General features: G+C 32.8%; 1 protein-coding gene across 1 annotated transcript in view; it reads right to left on the bottom strand.

The window, feature by feature from the left end:
- LOC106456910 (hemicentin-2-like) overlaps positions 1-15,927 on the bottom strand; it is a 165,148-nt gene that overhangs the window by 33,820 nt on the left and 115,401 nt on the right. Inside the window, exons 3-5 of the mRNA XM_022382691.1 lie at positions 15,133-15,243; positions 14,141-14,344; positions 1,267-1,563 (exon numbers count right to left, since the gene is read on the bottom strand). Of these exons, the coding sequence (XP_022238399.1) occupies positions 1,267-1,563; positions 14,141-14,344; positions 15,133-15,243 (612 nt within the window). The remainder of the gene's footprint in view (positions 1-1,266; positions 1,564-14,140; positions 14,345-15,132; positions 15,244-15,927) is intronic.

Genomic DNA, 15,927 nt, shown 5'->3' with positions numbered 1-15,927 from the left:
ACATAATAGAAAAAGTACAATATATTACCCAGCAAATAGTTAACGTCTAACTACTGAAACATTTTTTGAGCTGAAAGTATGAACAGATCACATCACATCATGACTGCTAAAACTGTAATACGATACCCCTGTGAGCTTTATCGGTTAGAAAAGTACATCAATGGCATTTTTCTACATTGTATAAGCATAATATATGATATAAGAGTACTTCTCGTAAAAGAAATTCGCCTAGCTATACTTAAGACGTAGGAGTTTAAACTAGTTGAAGCAAGCCATATTGCAAAAGTTCTTCGGCTTTTCCTTTTTAGATAGTTTCATAACTCCAAAATGTGGGTGTTATATTTAAGAATCCAAGTGTCTTGTGCTGCCATGAACAGGGTTTCGACTGAAAATTTAATATCCGTTACTCTTTATATTGTTTTGTGCTAACAGTACTATTGAGGTATATTGCTTTGTGCTAACAGTACTATTGAAGTATATTGCTTTGTGCTAACAGTACTATTGAAGTATATTGCTTTGTACTAACAGTACTATTGAGGTATATTGCTTTGTGCTAACAGTACTATTGAAATATATTGCTTTGTGCTAACAGTACTATTGAAGTATATTGCTGTGTACTAACAGTACTATTGAAGTATATTGCTTTGTGCTAACAGTACTATTGAAGTATATTGCTTTGTGCTAACAGTACTATTGAAATATATTGCTTGGTGCTAACAGTACTATTGAAGTATATTGCTTTGTGCTAACAGTACTATTGAAGTATATTGCTTTGTGTTAACAGTACTATTGAAGTATATTGCTTTGTGTTAACAGTACTATTGAAGTATATTGCTTTGTGCTAACAGTACTATTGAAGTATACTAAATTAAAATCATTACCTTTATTTTTATTCCACATTTCAGTTTCTACGTGTGTAAGGAGTTTAAAATACAAAGATACAAATATAATTATCTTTTTTTAACTCATAACAACTATATGGTATTTACGAAGATTCTTTAAACGTTGAGAAAACTAATAATATAAAGTTACTAATCTTACCTTCCTTTAAAAACTCAATTCTCTCTACAACAGCTTAGAATTTACCGAGTTTACCTCAAATGCCATTTCTTTACCCTACTGAAACCTATACTGCGTTTTTTAAAAATAAAATGCTAAAAATATTTTTAATCTTGTTAATATATTTTGTCATACTTTTACCTTTTAAAAGGTTTGATTTCATTCATTTTAGCCTTATAAATCATGTAACTAGAATATAATACTTACAATAAACTATTAATTTGCGAACATCGGAGATAACGCTGTTTTTAAGAACTTTATTGTCAGCTCTGCAGGTGATATTCTTCTCATTATCCTTTACTTCAGGGGTGAATACAACAGTGCTTACAGTTAGGTTACTAGCTGGAGCTATGACGTCTGATACTAAGGTTAGTCTTTCAATTCCCTTCCACCAAGTGATTTCAGACGGAGGTCTGGCTCCCCATGTCTCGCACACAAACTCCACCTGTTGACCAGCATGCACGGGTCTATTTGATGTGGTGATCTTTACGTCTAAAGGCCTCACTGTGGGAAAAGAAAATGAATATCATCATGTTTAACCACAACAGACTGTATTTGCTTTAAGTGTTCAATTCTGAATTATGGAGAATGTATACATAGCATATGAGTATTATATTTTAAACACGTGAAATGACCATGATATTTCCCGTGGTGGATAAGTGGGGTTTCATTCCTCGCTGTAGAGAGAATTCGGACAGCCCATAGCGTAAATTTTCAATAAGAAAATTACAACAATGAACACGGTATATTTATATAAGATATTTGGAAAATGATATAGCATATGCAAGAAAACAAATCAAGGGAGTAATTGTTAGATTTATATCATAAGATTTAATTTAAATCAATTTTCTATGGTGACTTATATTTTTAGCCATTTATTATAAAAATACACAGATTCTGTTAACTCTTTGTGGAAAAAATAACTTAAAACTGTTAATTAGATTTTGTGTTTTATAAATTTTAGATGTCGAATAAAAGTTTTAACTCAAGCGTCGTTAAAAAGATTTGGAAAGATGTAATTTATTCAGTATGGAGACAATAATTTACAAATTCATGCATTTTGTATTATCCCCGGTGCTCAGCAGGATTCGATTTCCCCATAGAGAACGTAGCGCAGAAAGTACTTTGTGTAGTTTTGTGTTCAAAACAAAGCGTATTGTATTTCTTGTGATAGTATATAGAGATCGTGTCAAAACAGCACCAATAACTAAAAGCAGGTTGATGTAGGCAGAGAAAAAGTAAGTTGGTTAGATAAATCAAGGCAATAATTAAAGTTCTAACACTCTTTTAGGGCTGTGTTACTTAAATAATGAAAGACAGGTAGTCAACACAACCAACCTCCAACTCTTGAGCTACTCTTTAAAAACTAAGATTAGAATTGACCTTCACATTATATCTCTCCCACGGCTGAAAGGTCGGGCATGCTCAATGACAACATTTGAACCTGCGACCCGCAGATGGCGAGTCGAGCACTCTAGCCTTCAGGTCATATCAGTCCTTTTTAAAATATCACCTTGACATAACACTAAGACTAACAACTACCTCTTTGCACGTCCATCTCTTTGCCTGCATATCAGTGTGTCTGTTTTCCTGCTTTTCCCTATATACGACATTATCTTCATTTTTTTTTCTTTGTTAATTTATTTTATTCATTTTCTATAGTCAGCATTACTAAGTGAAAGAATTTCACTTACCAACAGAAAATACAAGATAAGAAAGAGGTTAAGGTAATTTAAGTCAAATTTAAAAGTCTAAAAATCATTTGAATCTTTAAGGGATTTTGTTTGTCAAAGTCGAAGAAATATGTAGGGGAAAAATAAAATAGTTTTCTACGTGATATTAACATCACTTTCTCCACGGCTGAGATAAGTTGTGAATGAATGAATTTATTTTGTTTAAATTATTTTTTAAAGGTATTTTCCCGAAAAACAAAAGTAAAAACGATACCAGGTAGCCAGGGAAATTATGAAAGGTAGACCGTTATTCCTTAAGAAAACATTCATGTTATCAATTTTATCTTGCAGATATTTAACTGTGATGACTCATACAAAGAACTAGCTTTAACTAACTTTTTTAACTGTAATGACTCATACAAAGAACTATATTTATAATTTAAAGCCTGCGATAGCGACATCGCGCGGACATTTAAAATTAGGAACAACCAAAGAAAATATACTGTAAAAATCGAACATATTAATGGAATGTTTTCAACAATAATTTTTCACTCTTAATTAACGAAAACATGTTCCTACACATGAAGCGTATTAAAATTAGCTCACTCACGACTCTATGTCCATATTTTGTATTTGAAATAAAACACTACAAATATTGAAATAAAAATTCCATTGGTGTGACATTTTGAAAATACCTGAATCCTATATTTCAAAGTACGTAGACAATACTTGCCTGTATTTCATTACAAAACATATATTTTGTTTGTATTATACAATTTCTTAAAGCTAATTATTAGTCATGACTTCCTAAAGAAAACCAGAGAAATTCTTCCTTTCAAAGAACACGCAAGGTTAATTATCGCTATTATTTAATTTAAATTTGCGAAAGTTTGTTTGTAATTAAGCACAAAGCTACACAATGGGCTATCCGTGCTTTGCCCACCACGGGTATCGAAACCCGGATTCTAGCGTTCTAAATCTGCAGACATATCGCTGTGCCACTGAGGGGCACTTGCGAAAGTGTAAGTATATTAAATTTACAGAAATTGGTTGACTTTATAGTCGGGCATTCAAGTGACTTAATATTTTTGTGTGACTTTGACTGACAGTAACCTTTTCTTTAACAAGTTTGGTTGAATGTAAAAAACGTTTACGGATTTACTGTTCATTTAGGGATACCTGAAGAAGGGCATTGCCCGAAACGTTGTATTCACAACGGTATGTATATCTGTAGTTAACTCCTCGTTAATCTGAATAATGTACAGTTAATTTCATAGAAAAGATAAAGAAATTAAGGATATTAATCCATTATACATGAAAGTACATTAAAAACGAAAAGACTCTTTGTTTGTTTCAGTTGGATTTCGCGCGAAACTAAATCAGGGTTTTAGGCGCACGCTTATGTTCGTTTCTTTTAGTACAACGCTACTCAATGAATTGGTTGTGCTCTGTTCACCGCGGGGAACCGACATCTCAGATTTTAGTGTTGTTAGTTCGTAAACTAAACATACCGCTGACCCAACGTAAAATGTTATGTGCAGACCGCCAAACATTTTGAGGTGTTATACAAGACAAAAACCAGTTAATAAACATCACCGACTACTAGCTAACCCTTGGCATACGTTAGTTGGATTTGACCGTCACTCTTATAACGTATCCACGCCCTTAAAGTACGTAGAATGATTTTTTGTTGTTGCTGTAACAGGGATTCAAACTACAGGATTTCAGCTGCACATTTTTACATGCTAACTACTGTTCCGCGCCTGGCCCAAAGCTGAAAGAGAAATGCACAAATCCCTGAACTTTCTAATGATATAATAATAAACAATGAACCTGCAGCATGAGAAATAAAAAGCTTGAAAGTCTGTAGCTCTTTTTGTTATATTCCTATTCGCTGCACGTTAAATAATGGGCTATTTTCATGTTATACGTTGACGAATCTCATAGACCGTGAAACTTAACACACTCAATCTTTTCTGTGGTCTTGTAACATGAGGTATAGAGTGAAGGTAACGGCAGTTATTTCACCAAAACAGCAATCATGCTTCTGGCCTATATAAAGTTTATATATAAATGTGTGTATATACTGTATTAGTATAATAAAAAAGAAACCGTATCCAGGTCGATACTCGTATAGTTTAATTTTTTTATAGAAATGTAGCTTTTGTAATAGTTTGGTCTAGAGAGAGAGAGTAGCGACAGTTATTTCACCAAGACATCAATCACAATATTGGTTTATATTGTTTAAATCGTTCATAACGACGTAGAATGAATTAATTTTGGTAGCTTAATTGTTTTTTTTTTTTGTTGTCCTTAGCGGTGTTACCCTTCACAAAGAAAATTTCCGAGAGTGAAGTACGTAAAAATAGAATGAAAATAAAATACACTAAATTGTCCCTCCGTGAACAAGCGTTATGTACTATATATATATATATATACCATAAGATTCTTGTTAGCAGTACTATTAGCAACAACACACTGCTTTGACTGAGTTATTCAGCACCATGCTAATATCTTTTTTGAGTTATGCTACTGAGTAGGTTCCCACCTATATAAGACATGGAATCTAAACTATAATAACCAAAATGCATTACTTTACCACTTATTATAATGAAGAGTCATTTAGAAACTATCTGTCAATCTTAACAATTGATCTAAGTCATTCTATAACGCCCGAACATCCCCAATACAGCTTGTAATATTCAGCCGTTTAATGACATCAGCCGATTTTACTAATTTACTTAATAAGCTCCTATCAATATCATTAAGGCAAATAAGATAAGCAAAGGTCCAAGTATTCATCCATGAGGTACTTCTCTTTTTCCAATCATAAACCAATCTACTTAACTAGTCCTTCCCAGCCCATACCAATGTTAATTTATTAGCTATTCGTCTGTGTGAAACTTGTGAATAGCTTTTTTTAAAACCCAAGCACATCACGATCACAACCTCCAATCATAAAACCTTCCATCCATCGTAAAAAGTTAATACTTTAGTAGGGTAGGATCTCCTTTTATTAGATCGATGTTGCTTTTTTATGACACCATACTTTATTAAATTATTTTGAAAATCTTATTTCACCAGACTCCAGAATTTTGAATTTTCCCCATTACAGAAATAGAACTAACTGATTTACAATTTTTAGTGCAACGTTTATCAACTCCTATAAAAATGGGAGTAACACTCTCCAATCTTCAGGCATCAGTCTACTGTCTTATGACTTGACAAAAATGAAATCTGATATTTGACCTCCTTTAAAATCACAAGGAAAACCTTATCTGGGTATGTTGCTCAATTTTAAGTTATTAAATATTTCTACTTACATTCAAGAGATTAATAACTACACGTTTCAGGCGAATTCCTATATTTCCCATAGAATACACAATATTAGGAATATTGCTAATTTTTTTTGTAGAAGCATTAAAGAAAAACAAAATTAAAAGCATAATCCTCAATAAATCTTTTTTAACAAGTTTAAAGATCCAATTCTCATTTTATTATATTGTTTGCATTAAACATACTTGAAACTTCTTGTTTTAGCTTTGACATTATCAGTCAGCTGTTTTTCATAAGCCGTTTTTGAGTTTGTAATTTCTTTTATACCAAATCCTTACTATTTTCTGTAGTTCGCTAAATCTTCAATCCTATCTCTCAGTTTAAACTTCTTAAAGTTATGCCATTTATCCCTAATTTTATTTTTTATGACTTTTGACAACTAATTAGCTTTTAAATTCTCTTTTATCTTTTTACTTTTTCTAGGAACATCCTTATTTTGAATTAAAAGCAACTTATATTTAAGTTTCCAAAATCGGTTACAGATCAGCTTTTAAACTCATTATCCTGATTTTTTTTTCTTAATGATGAATCTTATCTCATGACCTCAAAATTGATTTTGTGAAAATTAGGAATTAAAACTTCATTCCTTTTTATTTCAACCTTTAGTAAAATATAGAAATTAATGAACCAAGGATCACTCTTCCAGAAATGTTTTTAAATTTTAGCTTCTGAATCCATATTATCATTAGTGGTTAACAAAAATCTAACATGGCATCCTCTCTTGTTGTAACTCTAACTATTTCATACGGAATGAGTATCATGCTGAGTCATTTTAAGAAACCACTCTCTTTCATCCTTACAATCCCAATCTATATGTTTAAAATTAAAGTCCCCGTAATTACTGTGCAAACAGGCTCGCCCTTTCAGCCGTGGCGGCGTTGTAATGTGACGGTCAATCCAATTATTTGTTGGTAAAATAGTAGCCCAAGATCTGGTGGTGGGTGATGAGGACTAGCTGTCTTCCCTCTAGTCCTTCACTTATAAATTAGGGTCGACTAGCGCAGATAGCACTCGTGTAGCTTTGATCGAAATTCATAATCGAACCTTTCAACGTAATCATTTTACTCAACACCAGCATAAGTTGTACTGAGTCAATTGTCTTCCACGCAGTGGTAGTTGACTCATTTAAAATCTCATAATTAATATAGTCAGTACAGAATGTAGATAACTTTGCTCATCATAAACGTATATACTTAGCCTTTCACAGATATGATCTGATTCAAATCCATCAAAAGCTATACTGAGCCAATCGTTTGCCATGGTGTAATCGATAACTTAGTATGGATCACATAGTTAACATAGCCGGTATAGGATATAAAGAACACCATAGACATTTAAAACTATATAAAGAACTCCAAAAACATTTAAAACTATATCTTCTATAGTTTCTTCTAAGCTCTATTCTAGCTTTCGTAAATTATCTTTCCGCTTTTAAACACTATTACCCTTGGTTTCTTCTTTCTGTAAGTTCCCTTTCATGTCTGGTTGTTATGTAGACTTATTTTAGCCAGATCATCTTAAATACGGTATTGAATTAGAACTTGTCCAGTAACAAGAGGAATGTCGTATGTAACATTAAATACGGTATTAAATTAGAACTTGTCCAGTAACAAGAGGGATGTCGTATGTAACATTAAATACGGTATTGAATTAGAACTCGTCCAGTAACAAGAGGGATGTCGTATGTAACATTAAATACGGTATTAAATTAGAACTTGTCCAGTAACAAGAGGGATGTCGTATGTAACATTAAATACGGAATTGAATTAGAACTTGTCCAGTAACAAGAGGGATGTCGTATGTAACACAGGCTGAGCGGTTGTTCTGTAGACATCTAGACTAAACTTGGCACATACTAAATTAAAGGTAAGTTTACAGTAATTTAAATGTACATAGTTTAGCTCCTGGGGCTTAATATCCAGTATCAGCAAATGCGTTTCATATGCACAGGATTGTCAAGCAGATTGACATTGTGTCAATAGGAAGATAGTCCTTGGTATTGACAGTATATGTATGATTGTATACATTTCTCGAAAAGCCGATGGCTACATTTTTACAGAGTATGATAAAAGTGGTGGCGAACGGTATAGCATTATTTTCCACGTGTTAACTCTTTCTCCAAAAGAACTTTATCCCTGTTAATTTCCCCGCTTCCAGAGAAATGTACATTGTTTTTACTTCTTTACTGCCCCTCCCCAGTGGTACAGCGGTATGTATGCGGACTTACAACGCTAGAATACCAGTGGGGGCAGAGCACAGATAGCCCATTGTGTAGCTTTGTGTTTAATTACAAACAAAATAAACAAACTTCTTTACTGTAAATTATAGATATCCAACCTCAACATGTCCACGACTAAATTTGTCATCCGAACATACTGGACGAAATAACACAAGCCCTCAACATTAAAAACAGTTACAAAATGAACCATAGAAAACATACACACGTAGCAAATGTACAAAGTCGCTGAAAGTGAGAGGCGTGTGGAAAAAAAACCTCTCTCTCTCAATGGAAAATCAATATCGCATTATACTTCATTATAATTCCTCTTGTTTTTCCTAATTAAAAACATATATACAGAACACAAACTCACTACAAGTTAAAGACAATCTAAAACAACTTGTACGTAGAATTCCTTTGGTTTCTTCGTGAGAGACAAAAATCTTAACGCTCTTCGTTAATGTTTAAGATAATTACACACCGCTTCACAGTGGTTACCGTCTTTGTGATTAAGCTTAAACATGTAAGTCCCATTTTTCTAAGAAACCTAATTATAAGCATTATAAAATGTCCAAAGAGTCTTCCTTGCACGACAGGCAGCATCATTCAAATTATACAGCTCCCTGGTGGCTCATTTGTAAGTCTGTGGAGTTATATACGCTAAAAATCGTTTGTATACCCAAGGCGGCCAGAGCACAAATATTCCATTTTGAGTTTTATGCTTAATACCAAACAAATAACAATAATATTATACAGTATAAAAATATTGTCTTTAATACTTTGAACAAACCCTATAGACATTGCTTCTCACGATGTACAACAAAAAAGCGTTCGTCTGACTATTTTTCCAACCATTCTCTCAGAACACTTTGAATCTCAACTATATGTAAAAACACGAAGGAAGTGTATTGACTTATCACTTTTATTATTAGTTATCTTCCACCATTAATTAAGTTTATGTTAATGCGAAAATAACCATGTCCTCGCATTAAAAAATAGAACTGGTCACATACGTTTTTCTCTTACTTCAAAGATAGCAGAATTTTCATTTTATTATAATTTTGATTAGCTATACATTTATTATTGTTATTCATATTCATATCTCGAGTATTTTGTAATAAATCGTATTTCTCAGGTTGCTTTGGCAATACCCTTTTTTAATTATTCAAATGCTTCATTATTATTTAACTTTGAGTAGTTTTTTTTAATGCTTTCTCATTTATCCTTATATTTTTGTTTCGTATATTGTTTTGGAACAACACCAGAAATAGTTGTGAGGTCTGTAATGTCACATCCAAAATCGACGTAAGCATTTCCAGGTTGTCAGAGACACTTAAGATTACATGGGTTACGTTCGTACTTGATGCTTAATCCGAAATCACAATGAATAGGAAAAGTCTGCTCTGTAGGAACGCTCATGTTATCGGTTTTCTTCATTGTGATTTACAAGCAATACTTTTTATTACTCTATGTACCTAATTCTAGTATTTGTTTCTAAGGTATCACCACTAAGCGTTACAGTTTGAGTATAATAAACAAAGAGAGAGTTTCTGTATATGCACAATCTGCATATTCCATATGACAATTAAATAAACAATATATATATATATATATAGAAAGTTTAGCAGTCTTTATTTATGCTAGCCGTCCATAATTTTGAAGTAATAAACTAGAGGGATAGAAATTACTACTCAACACTATCCAACTCCAGCTCTCGGGCTACTCTTATCAGGTCAAATAGTGTGATTTGACTGCCATACTTATAACGCATCCATAGCCTCAAAATTCAAAGCGTTTAGAAGAGGAAAGCTTTCAATTTTCCGAAAGAAAAGTGGAAAAAGTCACACATCAGAGAGTTTAGGACAAAAATGGTGTCCGAAACCAGATCCAAAACAATATTGGACAACGCACTCGATCATCACTGAAGTGAAGGCTATGGATATCAAACAAAATTTTCTGAATCATAAAAACAGTTGCAACAGATTTGGGCAATATTCTTGTAAAGTTGACAGGATAATAAACAAGGATTTGAGTTTGATTACAAGTAAACAAATTTCCCATCATAACACAAATTCAGCGACTCTTTTCACGAAAAAGATGGCCGAAGAAACTGAAATCATGACGATTTTCTTCCATTAAATACCTATCAGGTCTTCAAATGCAGTTTCAATGGACTTTTATACATTACTGTCTGCTTAAAAGTGGTCTTGAGAGCCAAACTACATGTGTAACGTAGAAGCTGTGAAAGCACTCGCAAGATGTATACTTAGGGCTAACCTGACCACCCTTTGCAGAAGTTTCTTACATTGGAAGTTGCATATACATAGCTTTCAGAGTAGCACGATGGGCAGTATGAGACTTGGTGCAATTAACCTAGGCAGTGTAGTATCAATGACATTACACACAGTGAAAGTTATGATATATATTTTGAACATAAAGTAAAATTTACTACATTAGAAATAGGTAGGGATAGTTATATTAAAGTATAAAAATCTTGTAATTCAAGTTAAAATGTATGTTTACTTCTCCGACTAGTAGCTCTGGTTAAATCTACTCGATATAAATAAGTTTAAGTAATGAAATATCTGGTGTTTAACAGTAATGATAACTTTACTGGGTATTACAAAAATGCATAAAATCATAAGATAATCAACTAAAAAGAAACACACGATAACTTATACATATAATTAAGAAAAAGGCAGATTATGGTTGATGTGGCTTGAGATTTATATCATATGAATTCATGTGTACACCTAGTTGCAGTAATGTAAAATATATCTCTACTAGTTGAGTTACCCGGCGTTGCACGGTGAAAATTTAGATTTGAAATGTATAGATCAGTATTTTTTTCAGCAAATTTTTCAGTAAGTGGACAAAAGCTGTCATGCGAGAAATAAAAAAGCATTTAATCAAACAAAGCTTTATCTGAAATTAGAATTTACAATACTTCTTTATATACAACATTGCATGTTTTTCCAAAAGGAGAGTATACATAAAGATTGTTAACTGTTCCTACTCTAGAACATCCTACATACAGTTGACCATGAGAGAAGCAGTCTTCTTGTAATTATAGCCCAACAACTTTCACTGTTTGTCCCTGCGATTTGTTGATCGACATGGTAAAACTTAATCTTACTGGAAATTGTAAGCGCCTAAACTGAAAAGGCATCTCTGATGTTATTAGAGGTATCCTAGGAATAAAAGTATCATCATCCTTGCCACAACCAGTTTAAATTTGTGCTTCAATGACATGAGGCTGTAATGCCTTTATTATTAATCTGGTACCATTGCAGAGCTCAGGCTGATCTAAATTTCGTAGAAGCATTATAGGAACTCCAACTTTAAGTTGTAGTTGGTGAGGAGACAATCCTGGAAATTCCAAAGAATTTAGAAACTCCGTTGGATAGTTAACTACTTCATTTTGATCGATAATTGTATCAATTAATTTGTAAATATAAGGATTCCCTGGAATATTTTGGAGTAGTTTTTGGTTGATAGAATTAACTGTCACATTTTTCGGTGCCAATATTACTCTTTCACACACCCAAGTAGTTTTTGTAGTGATAACTAAAGTTAGTAAATAATTTTCTGTTAATTCATTAACACTTTGGACCACTGTGATGATTGTAGATATAATGACTTTGTTGTCATGGTCCACAGGAACTTTTCCTTCGCCATGCTGTAGCAAGTTTTGAGCAAATAGACCTGAATTGCGATCACCATAAATTCTTGCTCGCATGTTTGTTGTAAGCTTCAAGGTTTTGTCATTGTGCCACAAACAGATTTAAGGCATGCTCGAATTTCATCAGCTTTTGTTCCCTTAGGTATAACTGTCAGAGTCTGGCGAAAATCTTCTGATGAGACAACAGTTACACCGCCCATCAATGTCTTGTAGTTTCTCACATCTTGTAGAGTTTTGTTCAGGGCCTCCAATGCTTTTTTATGGGCCATTGTACATTCATCTCAGACTTTAAGTTCACATCTTTTAAAAATCTCTCCCATGCCAGAATTTGTAGCAATTTTACAAACAGCTTCATCATTGGTAGCTAAATCCAAAGGAAGTTTGAATGCAGAATGAGCTGTGCGACCTCCAGGCAACAGTATAGCAGCTATACCAGAATAGGCTACTGCTACAGCAATTTTGTTTTGCTTGCGAACTTTGGCCAGTATTAAATTTGTGACAAATGTTTTTCCAGTACCTCCAGGAGCATCCAAAAAGTAGATGCCCCCATTCTGGTGAGAGATACTATTCATTATAGTTGAATAAGCAGTTCTCTGATCAGGCAACAACTTGGGCTCATTTTCATTTACATATTCAGTTAAGGAGTTGCTATCATATGATGTTTCTCTTATAATCTCTGTAGAGAAATTGTTGACTTCTGTTCTATTGGTTTGTGGGAGGCCAAATGAAGGTAGTTGTGGTCCATCCATTGATGCTATTTTATCTTCTATGTCAATTAAGGCTCTGTTGTAGATTTCATCTGTGTGAACTAAGTCAATGTGCGGGCTGGTAAGTTGTGCTTGGTGCTTATAATCTTGTGCCAAATCATCTTTGTATTTGTTCCATAATTCTAAAGGGTTGCCTACATCACAGGTTTTTAAGAGAATTGCAAATAAATCTCTTAGCCGCTTTGAGGATTGATATATGGCTTCTTCTCTTAAGGTGGCATCCCATTGACTATCATCTTCTAGCTTTCTACGTTTGTAGCATGCCTCTCTAAATGACGCACAAACATGACCATCAACTGTTCTAAGATCTTCAAAAGTCTCTCTCTAGTCTTTCTCTACCTAATCAGGGACGGCTAGCGCAGATAGCCCTCACGTAGCTTTGCGCAAAATTCAAACAAACAAAAGTGAGTATTTTAAACCTGAAACGATAAACTTTCATTAACAATATTTGTATATCACTGGTAATTATTATTGTCTTCATTGTCTTTGCATCTCATGTGCAAATATGAAAATGTTTTTGTCATCTTACGCCTTTTAATGAAGATGGGAACATTGACAGGGAAATAACATAATAGCCAATGCTCGGCGAGGGGTTTTCGTTTATAAAATTTTCTTGTTGTTCTCGACTTGATTTTTATTTTATTACCTCATCTCCATAGTTACTATTTGCAAATAGTCAATAATATTTTAGGTCCATTTTATTGTTGTTCTTTCTACGCGCCGTTATAACACATTTTCATCTCATCATTTAATTTCTGTTGTGCATATATTGTTGTATGTTTATTACAACAAAATGGCGCAATAATCATTAATTGTCAATTTCGTCATTAAATACTACACCAAATACAAAATAAATAGTACCATTAAACTACTTGTAAAAAACTGGTTGTTATGAAGTTATTTTAAAATTTGTAAGTTCAACCGTTTAAATGTATGATGTATGTTTTAGTAAGCGTCTTGTTTGTTTAATGTTGGTCCTACTCTGTGACTAATAATTATTAGTGCATATACATAATCGTACATTTTCCTTGTTATTCTTTACATTTTCGTGTCGTTTTAAATGTATAATGTATGTTGTAGTAAGTGTCTTGTTTGTTGAATGTTGGTCCTACTTTGTGGCTAATTACTAGTGCATATACATTACTGTCTTCTAATCTCCCAATTAATTGTGTAATGTTTAATAATTCACAGGCATATTTCAGTCCAATGATATGTGTTAAGTATTTTCACTCTTTTCTTTAATCTCATATTTAATTCTTCTTTTATATTTATATGATTTGATATAATGGCTAAGTAGTTAATAATATAGATCATAATAAATACAGAGATGATCCTTAAATAGTTAAAAGAGAAGATTAATGCATTAGTGTGCGATTCATAGAAGCAAGGAAGCAAATATACTTACAGTTTAAATCAACAGTAACCGAACTTGTTACAGGAGATCGGATGTCGTTATTTGAAGCTTCACACGTTAGGGAAGAGAACAGGTCTTCCCGCCGAAGTTCGGGAAGAACTACTTCATTTCGGGAAAAACCTTGAGGTGTCAGAGTAAAGTTAGAGCTTAAAAGTTTTCCTCCTTTTTTCCACGTCAATGCTGGAGGAGGTCTTCCTGCCAAAGGATATCCTATGTATTCTTTCTGAGATAAGTTATTAAAATGGCAAGAGAAACTAGTGACGATAAAGGTTGGTTAAGATAATGTTTGCTGCTAATTCCTAACTAACGAGACAGAAATATGTCCGTTAGTAAACATTTTTAGAATACGAACGTTTTGCTACTTGGTTCAATTTGATAAAAACGAAACTCTTCGAAATATATATTTAGTTTCTTTCTGTTGATTCTCATGCACATATATTATTCCGAGAAATATAAACGAAGGATTCCGTTTGAGTATTCGTTGGTATGAAATTATATTATTGCTTTTCTAATTTCCATTGAACCTGACAGACAACGTATTCTTTAAGATACTTCAGTAAATACCTCTGTTACTAGGATAAATTCTACAATTCCTTCTCTGAAGTTTGTACGCTAGCTTTAGCCATTCATTATATATCTGCAGTACTACACTTCTGACTGAGAATAATTTTTTTAATAATACTTCTGTGCGTCATCATATCTTATTTGAATAAATAATTTCCGAGAATCAACACTAAGCAGGTACGCAACCAGAACACAAAATATGTTAAAATCATTTGAAATGGGCTTAGTAAACGTTGAATAATATAAGAATCATGATAAAGGACACAGTTTATTAACAAAATTGTTCCTAATTATAAAGTTACGAGTTCGAAAGGCTGAGAGCTTAACTGTCTTATAAAATCTTAAACAATTTATAAAAGTAAATGTAATGACATTAGGTCTCCGGTATTTGTTTAAAACTAATTGGTAGGTTAACTTACCTCCATCTGCTTCACATATGAGAAGTAACGACGATCCTTCGTTATACGGGCCTATCAAACCTCGCAGATGCTGTCCAAATTCATCCATAATAATTGTTTCTCTGGGTGGAACTGAAAAAATCAAAGATAATGTGTTTTTTTTCTGAGGAAACATTCACTTGTTACATCCTACTAAAAACCAGATCATGACAATACAAATATACAAACAAATAAAGAAACGAAACCACTGATCCGTAGTTGGATAAGACGTTTCGTATTTAGAGAAACGTTAAACATATAGAACTTGTGATCTTTATCAGGTATTATACGTTATCAAGTTATCATAGAAATGTATTCAGGTTTTCAAAAAAGGTTCCAAAAACTACAAGAGGTAATTTTTGTTAAAGAAATCTAATAGAGCTTTATATTAGCATTTGCAAGGGTAAAAAAACCATTAGTTTCTAAGAAAAATTTTAATACACAAATATTTTTATATATATACACTCAATTTTGCAGTTTACTTTTGAGAAATTCGTGTTATTATTACTGTTTCATGAGAATTCTGCTTTAATTATAAGCCAGTAAAATACTGTTATATTTTATAACTTAGGAGGATTTGATAAGTATTATTTATTGTTACTGTTAAACCGATGCACCCATATAGGTTGACAAATTTCTATTTCTTATAAAATGTATCTACAAAATACCATCGAAGGTATTGCATTGTGTTAAAACGATAAGTTTTATAATGAGGCTTCATAAAAGTAAAATGCTATCTTCTTATTACAGTAGTGTTGTAGGACTTTAGCCACTTGA

The sequence above is a fragment of the Limulus polyphemus genome, unplaced genomic scaffold (genome assembly GCF_000517525.1).
Source record: "Limulus polyphemus unplaced genomic scaffold, Limulus_polyphemus-2.1.2 Scaffold271, whole genome shotgun sequence".
NCBI lineage: Eukaryota > Metazoa > Arthropoda > Merostomata > Xiphosura > Limulidae > Limulus > Limulus polyphemus.
This window is presented reverse-complemented; position numbering and strand designations above follow the sequence as displayed.